This window comes from Limulus polyphemus, unplaced genomic scaffold (assembly GCF_000517525.1).
Source record: "Limulus polyphemus unplaced genomic scaffold, Limulus_polyphemus-2.1.2 Scaffold8103, whole genome shotgun sequence".
NCBI classification, from domain to species: Eukaryota; Metazoa; Arthropoda; class Merostomata; order Xiphosura; family Limulidae; genus Limulus; species Limulus polyphemus.
This window is the reverse complement of record NW_013673713.1, coordinates 1-11,813: the sequence shown is the minus strand read 5'-3', so window position 1 is coordinate 11,813 and position 11,813 is coordinate 1. Positions and strand designations below refer to the sequence as shown.

The following is an 11,813-nucleotide window of genomic DNA, read 5'->3' as shown; positions in this document are numbered from 1 at the left end:
AAAAAAAAAAAAAAAAAGTTGTAATGAAATTTGAAAACTGAACCCATAACAGAAAGGCACAAGGTAAACGTACATATATTATATATATTTATATGACATAATGAAGAGAACACCTTATTAGTACAAGATAAAATTACTTATATAAAACTACAAATTCTACTGCTCACCACAAAAATTACATAATAATTTTGTATTGTCATAGGTAAGCCTAGTATAAATTACACTAATTTTTGTTGTTTTCAACGAATTAAAATGAGCCGGTGGAGATTAATATACGCATGTCTGACATACAAATATACTGTTTGGTTGTGTTAACACCGCCAACCCCCCCCCTTATGGAAGCTTCATTGCGAATCAACTAAGAGTAACTTTCAGCAGTGCTACTACTAGTACGAATGTAAAGCTAGACTGCGTGTGGAGAAGTATACGTTGAGTATTTTTACTTTCAATAAAAAAAAGGTTTGCTCTATTAGATTTATGTCATACTATTATACATAACAAATAACAATTCTTTAAAGACAGCGATGAATTTGTGAAGATAAATACTTTTTATTTCAATAAAATTCTCCGCCTACCTCTCTACGATAAAACACAACAGGCCTAACCATTGCTGTTCTACACGGAAAGCAGCCATCTTCAAATATCATAGTTGTTATTTTGCCCACTAGATGGCAAGACTATCACAATTGTCAAATATAACCGATAATCGTTACTTCCTTGTTATGAAGTCTTTTTAGAAAATGATATTTTTTGTATAATTGTTCTCACAGGTTACTCACTTTTTTAAAACATTTTTCAAGTTACTGAATTAAATTACTCAATTACTGATTACAACTTCACCTATCTTGATGATAAGAAACACATGAAGCTAGGAAATTATAAGACAGCGATTAACCATTTTCATGTCTAATCGGTATAGAACTGACCTAGACTTCATTGTTACGGCGAGCCTGTATTACTATATTTTTAAGAACCACTTTAATATAAAAGACATCTAGTGAGTTCACATGACATATGCTCAGTGGCATGCGAAAAATTGTGACAATTTCTGTCAGTCAATTTGTTTGTTTTGAATTTCGGGCAGTTAAAGACGACAGAAAGCTAGTCAACGAATAGTGGGATTGACCGTAACACTATAATGACCCCACGGCTGAAAGGGCGAGCATATTTGGTGGGATGGGGATTCGAACCCGTGACCCTCAGATTGCGAGTCGAGCGCCCTAACCACCTGGCCATGCCGAGCCCCTTTGACAGTAAATTCTGTGAGAGTACATTTCATGGAGTCTTTTTTTATAATATTTAAATTAAAAATAATTACATAAATAAATAAAAAATGCATGAAAAACAAAAGTATATCTGATGATAGGCGCAATTAACAAAAAAGAATTATAATTCTAAATAAACAGATAAAGTTCTCATTGTGACAATTACATCGTTAAAGATTACTGGTACTTATTGGGATAGGCTTAAATGTGAATAGTTTAGTTATTTACAATTAAACCATTCCTTCAGTGTTTGACTGTGTTTACTAAATTTAAAAATTCATTTTCTGATTTATTACATATTCATGAAGTCCAAGTGTTATATGAATGTTAAATAAAATTGTTATTTGACTACTTTTAGACTTCGTTGTTTTAACATACATCATTATAGTTTGTCCTGTTTTAACAATACACTTTTAGAGGCTGTTCTGTTTTAATAATAAACCTTTAGAGATTGTTCGGTTTTAACAATGTATCTTTACAGTTTGTCCTCTTACAAAAATATACCTGTAGAGTTTGTCCTGTTCTAACAATTAACCTTTAGAGATTGTTCGGTTTTAACAATGTATCTTTACAGTTTGTCCTTTTACAAAAATATACCTGTAGAGTTTGTCCTGTTCTAACAATTAACCTTTAGCGATTGATCTTTTTAAACATTATACCTTTAGAACTTATTCTGTTAATGTTTCTTTCCAGTGGCTCAGTGGTATATTTTCAGGCTTACGACGCTAAAAAATCGGGCTTCGATACCCGTGGTGGGCAGAGCACAGATAGTCCATTGTGTAGCTTTGTGTTAAACAACAACCTACCGAAAATTGAACCTGTTGAAATGCTCGCCAGTTTTTTTAAGAAAGCAGTCTGCGCAGAAACGTGTCGACCAAAATGTCTAATATTTCACGCATAAATGTGATAAAAGTGGAAACTTTGCAAAAGATCACATAAATTGAAAGTAAGAAAGAGAAAATGTGATAAGAACTAATTACACTCTGGGCCTTTTTTTAACTCTAGGAGAGCTTTTATGTGGTGAAGTGACCATGAGAAGTTAACCTCGAATGTGTACGGAAAACAGTGAAAAGTAATGTTGGACCTGTGAAGGTGTGGTGACGTTTTTCCGCTGAAGGGGTGGAAGATGTTGTCATATTGTCGGTATTACGAAGAAGTGGCAGTAAAACAACCTCCTGCGTGAATAATAAAGACGTGGCGATACAACAGTATCGTATCGTGAAGCCGTAATACGATACATCGTCCGATACGATTTATGTATCCTCACGACATTTGGCAAGCTTTCAGTAAACATTATAAGTCTTTTGTACAGAAAAAAAAATCAGAATTTCTAATAAAGTATTTTTGCTAAAATATAATGTTTAAATAAAGGTAGATGACTATTGAGTACTACATGTTGTCTTCAATTCTTTTATCAAAAACATTACATGCAAAGTAACATAAGTAATTAACAATAACAAAATAGATAGACAGATATTAACTTTATTTTACTTCTCTTACCAGCTGCCATCTAGTTGAACAAATCTGATGATTTGAAAAATCACTGTAAAGTGTGAAGTACTTAAATAAGACAATATTAGTAATATAGATAATAAATTACAGACAAACTTTGTAACAAACCGTTGGTAAAACTTCCGTATCTGGATACGTATCGTATCGACTACTATGATGAGATACGCGCCCCCTAGTGGCTTGTCCAACACTACCCAGTGAACAACGTTTGGTTTTGGCCTCGTCTTTCAGGACGAAGACGATAACACCATCAAATACACTGCCCTGCAGTGTTTTGAGGAAAAGGGAAGAGATGGTTATGAAATGTCCAGCCCAGAAGTTGCGATACCATTTAAAAGGTTACGTTTGTTTGGTTGGTTATTTGGCATTTATTTGGAGCAAAGAAACTAGGCTGTCTACGCCTGGTTATGTTTGGAAAGAAGCCAACTAATGAGAAATTGTATGCAGCAAAAATGACAGAAAATGTCAAGACTCAATAAAAAAAAATCTGGGAGCATCCATGCTTGGTCAATATAATAATATCACTAGAGAACTGTTGTCGTATTTTTAGGGCAAAGCTTACAATGCTTTGTCTACGACGGGGAATCGAACCCCGAATTTTATTGTTGTTACCGCTTATCCACTGGAGAATAGGCTAGAGCAGAGTTTCCCAAACTTTTTTGGCCACGGAACACTTTTTAGCTGAGAAAAAACTTACGGAACACTAGACACGTGAAATAATGGTGTAGAGGGTATGTTGCGCGCAGCGCCCTCTAAATTTGTATATTATTAATTTATTTATTTAATCAAATTACATATTAATGAATTTTTACATTTTGATGCCTATAATATATTTTAGGTACAAACCTCTCCACTAATATATTATGTAGAATAGATATGACATCTTCTATAATTCTTCTTCAATGTGAAATCGATATTATCTAATTCTAATAGATAGGAAAATGTTTCATAATAAGTTATGATCGTATAACAAGTGTTAAATATTTTATTAACATTTAAAATCATGATTTTCTCACGAAGCACCTACCAATCTCGGACGGAACATAGTTTGGGAAACGCTGGGCTGGAGGAAAGCTTATCAAAAATTGAATTGTAATTTTCCAAAAATGAGCTTCTTATGCCAGGTACACGTACGTGTATTGTACTACTGAGTATAAATTAGACACGAGTACACGTGCATTGTGATACTGTGTATAGATTAAAACATAAAAACCACACTAACATTTGTCTCTTGTAATCCTTCACGAAAACTTGAAAACAGGAACTTGAAATCAGACGCCGAAAGTTCAAACACATTTTGAACAATTGACCACAGGGAGGGTAAACAACAAATAGCATCCGCCGCCACTACGGCTTTGCCCAGGTATAATGCGAAATGACTGATCCGCAGCCCGACACGCTAACCACTAGGTTACACCCGGCATTAGTCTGTCCTCATGATTGTCTGGAATAAATTTTCTTCTTTCGCTAATGTTGGGAGAATATTGGGATATATGTACCTTCACCATCTACTTTAAACCAAAAGACATCTCTACGTAAAACCTATAAAAACCCAGTTAAGCATGAAAATCAGAATAAAATTTTTCCACCCTAAAACTTACCTTTATATATACATATATATATCAGATCCGTCAAAATGTTGTTTTAAATACATATTTTTATTTTATTTTCAGCGGGTGTCGTTTACAGCAATGACAAACCATTGAATGAAGTAGTCAGAAAAAGAAAAAGTTTTTTGTAAACTTTTTGAGAAATAAAATTTTGAAAAATTCTATAAAACGTAAAATAAAATAAAAATGTTTCTATCAGAAGGCAAGTCTTAAAACGCATCGTTCGTTAAACGCTAGCAAAAAATTGCCCCTAGGTAGTGATTTGTGGGAGATAAAAGATAAATCTGAAATGTTATTTTCGCACACACCTCTGATTTGAAATTCAAAATGCATAAACTAAGTGTAATTGTAAGAAAAAAAAATCAATTTACGTGATTTTGATCACAAACATTAGGCCTATCGACTTCTAATGATTTGTCAGCTTTTATAATTTAAGCCAAACCTTTCAAAATATTTAAAATGTACTAGAATAAATTTACATGATAAAAAAAAGATCCATTAGCAGGACTTGGTCGACTACACGAATTTCTTATACGAAACATGAAATTTTTACTAACTACTGTTAATTGAAACACTAACCCGTGGGCATTAAATCATTACTAACGGGATGACATCTTGATTAAAACCTTTACAAATCTGATAACAGAAATGTTCATTTGCTAATATAAATTGGATATTGGTACCGTAAGAAAACCATTTCTATTCGAATATATTTTGTTTGACAATATGATCTACAAACCAAAAAAAAAAAAAACTTTGTAAGATTAGGTTTTAAACGTTTTATTTACGTAACTTTTTGGTTTAAATTAGATAGTCAAAATTAACATCAAGATTTGTTTCAAAAATCAGGAAAAAATAATAAAATATACTTTACACAACATTTAAAACTGTTGAGGAACTTACGATAATTAATAATATAGAAAAAATCTCTACTTCAGTTTTATAAACAAATAAAATAATTGAAAATAAAAAGTTGTAATATAATACTAGCGATTAGTTAAAACTATGTATTATTTCTATAATACCTTGTTGTTTAATGGCATTTACTCGTAAAGGAGAACTTTGATTCCTATAGATGGCGCTCTCTGCGTTACCTTTCCGTCTACAAGCAGAGCAGTGTTGAAAACGAATAAATAGAAAAATGCGGATTTTTATAGTATGTTCCTCTTAATTTTTTCATTGTGGGTCAAAATCAAAGTTGTTTAAAAATAGTATTTTTCTTTTTTTCTCCTTACAAGTTGTTACCCAAGAAACATTACCTTTATTACCATAACTCACCAGTTTGGGCTGTACGATGAGACACTATTTTCGGTAGTTATGTAGGCCTATTTGTTTCGACATTTAGATCGTAATTATTTACGTTTCCTAGTCTTTTGTCTATCATCGTCCAGCTCAACTAATGATTTCTGATATTAAACGAAAGGCTTCTTGGGCAACGAATTGTGGGGGACAAAAGATAGATCTGAAATGCTAGTTTTACACACCTGATTATGAGCTGTAATGAATAAATTAGGAGGAATTTGGAAATCAATACTTGATTTATGAAGAGAAACAGCCAGTACCCATTGATATATGATCTGTTAATATATTTGTATAGCCGTATAGATTTACTGTAGGATATGGTAATACATTTTTATAGTCGTCTAGATTTACTGTAGGATCGGTTAATATTAGGGATGCACGGGTACCCGTAATACTTGTCTCCGGCCGAGTGTCGAAGTTAGGCATCTAAGCCCTAATCTTTGCGGCAACTAACGCGGTACTGAAAGTTACAGTCAATAATTGGTTTAGTTATAAAAAAGATGTGCTCCAAGCAACAAAAACTGACCGCCCGCTGAAAGTCGGGGATTCGGAGAACAATAGGGGTTAATAACAGGCATGGCTTGAGAATTGGATTTCTGGGGAAGGTGGGGGTCTTGAGAACAATATGGGTTAGGGTTTGAGAAGTTGGGGCTAGGCACTTAAAGTTGAAGGTAAAACTTGAATGTTCTGTTGGTGATTATTCAGTTAAATGTAATAAACGTCAATTTTGTTTTTGTTTCTAATTTTTGTGTATGTTGTTGTTGTTTTGGGGGGGGGGAGAAGGCAAGGGGAGAACCGTTAATACATCTATATGGTCGTCTAGATTTAATGTAGGATCTGCAAATGGACTTTGGCAGCTTCTCGGTTTAACAGTGTACACCTTCTGCTAATGTATTTGAGTAGCTAATTTTCGGAATTCTTATTACAATTCTATATGAAAAAATTAAGTTACGAAATTATTTATTTACAGCAAACAATTGTTTATCTTAACGATGTTTCTATTATATTCATATTTACCAGGACAGCTTCGAAATGAAACATAAACTAAACATCACGAAACACGATATTCGTTTTAGGTGTTTGCTAAACACCATGAAACAAGTCGTTTGTTTTAGAATATCTAAAAATTTAGGCTGTGTAATTAGCAATAGTCAAAAAAAGCAAAAGGTTGCTACAGATATATTTATAAACTTGTAAAAAAAATGAAACTTCTTGTCCTTCAATATTTTTTCACACATATTAACCACTTTGCCCTTCAATATTCCCTCACCTAGAATAAACATTACAGACATAATTTTCACTTTAGACTTTTTTTTTCACTTGTAATTTTTCCCTATTTACTTAACGTATCAATGTTTATTTTGTTTTCATTGTTACTAGAAGAGGGCGCTGCTAGAATGGTAACTGATTTATAAGACATGGTCTATAAAAATACATTAAACAAACCAAAGTAACTACAGCGTAATAAAACCTTTAAAAAAAAAAGGTTAAACTATCTGTAAGGGGTAGGAAGCTATGTACTCTTGGTGAAGGTCCTTTATCCGGAACATTGACCATGTAATTCTTAATCTCTTGCAGAAATATTCACCATTTATTAGATTTATCAGATTATATCGATACACTTGAGATATTTGGCCTTATGTCTGCTGCATCACAAAATAAATACAAGAGGCAACTTGATTCAAGTTTAGGCTTAGCTAATTCGTTTTAACGCTTAGATAAACAGTTCACGGAGTATAGCTTAAGACAGGAAGAAGGGATTTAAAAATGATGGGTAATAATTAAAAGATCGGAAGCCCAAATCCAGATTGTTTTGGGGGCAAAACTAATAATCGGTTAATGTCAAAACCCCTGGAAGGGTCGGTCTAATGACGTGGTGTGTGTTAACGGTTTAAATTCATTCTTGGACGAGTGTGCGGATGCAAAAAAAAAAAAACGTCACATAAACACTGGGTACGTTGGTGATGTTACTGTTTGCTCGGATAGAGGGAGACGTGCCTTTGGCCGCCTCGCTTGTTGAAAAGTTCTTTAAGGGAACGATTATTTGATGAGTCAAGGACTAAGTAGTTAACTTTGAGTCACATGCTATCAGGGGCCACGATGAATTACGGTGTATATACACTTTATATGAAGTGCGATGGTAAATGTATTGATTGTCCATAATATGATTTTCATGACTCATCAATTATCTCTAAAATTAACTGTATAAGCTTACCACTGAAACTGTTGGGTGAAGTCAGTGCTAAATACAGGGTGAGGGTACTGGCCTGGACCCGGTATGGGGTACATGGGCGTTCGGGGAATGCCTGCACAAAATAACAGTAACATGTTATAAACAACATCGAATAACAATTGTGATAAATATATTCAACATTAGAGCATATTTTGAATAACTAATATCATAATGTTTACATCTTGGCAATAGTAAGAACAAAAATCAACGTTATCTACTGGACCACGAGAACGGAGTATTTGATAGACTTCTATAGAAGGTCAGAATACGGACAATGATGACGTTGAGAACAGGAAATACTAACACCTAGATAAAGCTAGAATACACATGTTGGTAGCAAGAAATACTAACACCTAGACAAAGCCAGAATACACACGTTGGTAACAAAAAATACTAACACCTAGACAAAGCCAGAATACACACGTTGGTAACAAAAAATACTAACACCTAGACAAAGCTGGAATACACATGTTGGTAGCAAGAAATACTAACACCTGGACAAAGCTGGAATACACATGTTGGTAGCAAGAAATACTAACACCTAGACAAAGCTGGAATACACATGTTGGTAGCAAGAAATACTAACACCCGGACAAAGCTGGAATACACATGTTGGTAACAAGAAATACTAACACCTAGACAAAGCCAGAATACACACATTGGTAACAAAAAATACTAACACCTAGACAAAGCCAGAATATACACGTAGGTAATAAGAAATACTAAAACTTAGATAACACCTACACAAAGCCAGAATACACACGTAGGTAACAAGAAATACTAAAACCTAGATAACACCTAGTCAAAGCCAGAATACACACGTGGTAACAAGAAATACTAACACCTAGAGAAAGCCAGAATACACATCTTGGTAACAAGAAATACTAACACCTAGAGAAAGCCAGAATACACATCTTGGTAACAAGAAATACTAACACCTAGAGAACACCAAGAGAAAGCCAGAATATATACGTTGATAACAAGAAATACTAACACCTAGACAAAGCCAGAATACACACATTGATGACAAGTAATACTAACACCTAGACAAAGCCAGAATACACATGTTGATAACAAGAAATACTAACACCTAAACAAAGCCAGAATACACACGATGGTAACAAGGAATACTACTCTGTGTGATATAAGAATTTTAACACATTAGTTTAGGTTTAAGAGAAAATTCAAGAAACTTTTATTTTCTAAAGATTTTTAAGAGAAATGTTGTATAATAAAATATGTTTTCATTTATACTGTGAAACAATAGAAACAGGCCATTTATAGATTAAACAGACAGTAACATGAAGCAATAATAACAAGCCATTTATAGATTAATCAGGCAGTAACATAACATGAAAACAATAAAGATAAGTCATTTATAGATTAAACAGACAGTACAATAATGTGAAACAATTAAAAACAGACCATCCATACGTTAAACAGATAGTAACATATCATGACACAGTAACACAATGTTTTTGTACAAAGAACTTTATCATCAAAACATAATGGCAGTATTTCAATAGTACTACATACAAAATACTTCAAGTATTCATTGTTCTCAGTAAATACAACTCAAGGAGGTTCTATTGGTAATTTATTAAAATGTCACTGTTTGGAATCTTAAGTAATCTACGAACATTCTTAGAATTAAGTAAAGTTGTTAAAATACCTGTCTTAGGATTTAAATGGACAGGTGGTATACCCATATGAGCTGGGGGTGGCTGTGTAAAAGCCTCACTGTTGTACATCATAAATGGGAGGGGTGATGCTGGATGAGGAGAAGGAACCATTGGGACCTTGCCAGCCTAGATAAACATATATATATACATACGTATATTTTCCATTAAAATCAAGGGTTTTATCTTGCTAACCTTATTTTAGTAACTAGTAAAAAAATTTACATGTTAAATTTAGATGTTAAACTAAGTGATGATAAACAGTTGTCAGCAAAATAAAGTAATCTATAATGGTAGTTTCTACAAAAAATATCTTAATAACACTTAACATGTTTATGAAAATGTGACAAAAAAAATAAGTTAGTTTGATTTATGCTTATGGTGCAACTTAATATATCATTATTATTATTAAACCTACAAATTTAAAGTTTTTAGATAAACTATGAATTATCTTTGCCACTCTCAAAATTTGTAAATCTTAGCACTAGCTAAAACTTTTACAACATTTACTGTTTTCATTCATCCAAATCATATTCAATTGCTTCCAAGAAACGTTTGTGCTCACTTAAAACTTAACTACCACAGGTTAGTTACAGTTGTCAGTTAGTCCATTTGTAGTCGTGGAATTTTTCAGTTCAAAAATCTAAAAAAAAAGGTGATATTTAAGTGTTTTTTTCTTATGTATAATCAGTTTTTTTTTAGAAGAAAACAAAAGAAGCATGGTGAAGTACGAATAAACTAGTAAATTAACAGAATTTTTCAAATTAACTTTCAAGAGTGGTATTATAACCTGATTTATTTCTAATTTAATAATAATCTCTCTCCTATACAACAAGGGTTCATCTTGTTTTGACATTATCATTTCACACTTCTGTGATTATATTTGTTGAATCTCCTAACAAAGATGTTGCATGTCTACATATTTAAGGTTTTTAATTTTCTCAGGAAAATACTGCATATATATATATATGTAGAAACACACATGTATGTGTAGCTTGTCAGTAGAAGAACCCTTCTATACACTAAATTAATCTTCACATTACTATCATCAACTGGAATAGAAATATCCATCCAATGTCACACCTGACACCCCAGAACATAACGCTTCTTTTTTTGTGAATTAACACAATCAATGACTTAGTCCGAGTGCCGCTTGAAGAGGTTATCCGAAATACATCTAATAGCTGCTTGTTACTAATGTTTTTTTTCTCCCCTTATTTCTCTACTTTTATCTGTTAGCACATGGCAGAAGGAAATTCACAGAAAATGTTATTTGCCCACCACATCTCTAATGGCAAAGCAGTTCAATTGAGACTCCCAGCAAAGGTTCCTTTGATCTCGCCGGTAACCACTCCTGCAACACGGAAACCTTACCTAATACATCAGTTGTCAATTCCCACCAGCAAGGGACGACAGTTTAAATTAGATGTTTCATTATGCAATGTTAATTAGCATCTCGCAGTGGCAGACTTCCTGGAGAGTCACATGATACCCTTAAAAGGTGCAGCGGGTTTACAGCTCCAAATGGTATTATCGACAATCACAAAAAGCACTAGATGCAACTGTAAGCCAGCCAGAGATGGGAGATTACCAATCCCAAAGAGAGAGAGAGATGTTTTCAAGGCACACGTGGCTCCATCAGCTTAACTGGTGTATTTGATTCCTCATGGAACAAAAGCAGAAGTAGGCAGATGTGAGACAGCCTGAAGAATCCCAACCTTTTCTCTGGTCATTTTAGCACTCCTGTTCTATTGTAGAGAAAACATGAAAATTGGCCTAGAACTCCTCTCTGTTTTCCACTGCATTAGGTAAATTAAAAGGAGGCTTACTCTTGCCCCCTCTACAGTACAAAAGCTTCATTGATTTGAAATGGAATGGGAAAAAACTCCCAACACAAAAACTACTCCACTAAAGTAGTTACTGACCTACATTAAATGTTCACCTTTATTTTTTTATTTTTTTTACCCTTCACTCTTACTGTGTGGTAGCTTTACAATTGAACACACATGAACACCACTGTGTGTTAAAGGAAATTTTATTGGTCATTTTAAATATATAATAGTTCTGCTATTGGCAAAAACTATACTTGTGTACAAATGAAGAGTGAACATTGGTGTTCTCACTGTCTTTATAAAACTTTCTATACTGTACATCACTTATAAAACCCCTGAAATGTAGCACTGTCTTTATAAAAATTTCTATACTGTAACTC

At 33.4% G+C, this 11,813-nt stretch overlaps 1 protein-coding gene across 2 annotated transcripts in view; it reads right to left on the bottom strand.

Annotated features, from left to right (window-relative positions):
• The window catches only part of LOC106475109 (protein pangolin, isoforms A/H/I/S-like), a 20,582-nt gene extending 10,857 nt beyond the window's left edge, over nt 1-9,725 (bottom strand). The window contains exons 1-2 of one of the 2 annotated variants that reach the window (XM_022379317.1): nt 9,595-9,725; nt 7,905-7,995 (exon numbers count right to left, since the gene is read on the bottom strand). In XM_022379317.1, coding sequence (XP_022235025.1) covers nt 7,905-7,995; nt 9,595-9,715 — 212 coding nt within the window. In that variant the 5' untranslated portion in view covers nt 9,716-9,725. Of the gene's footprint in view, nt 1-575; nt 634-7,904; nt 7,996-9,594 lie in introns of those variants that run through there. The other variant, XM_013935808.2, reaches the window with a different exon arrangement.
• Between the last annotated feature and the right edge of the window lie 2,088 nt (nt 9,726-11,813).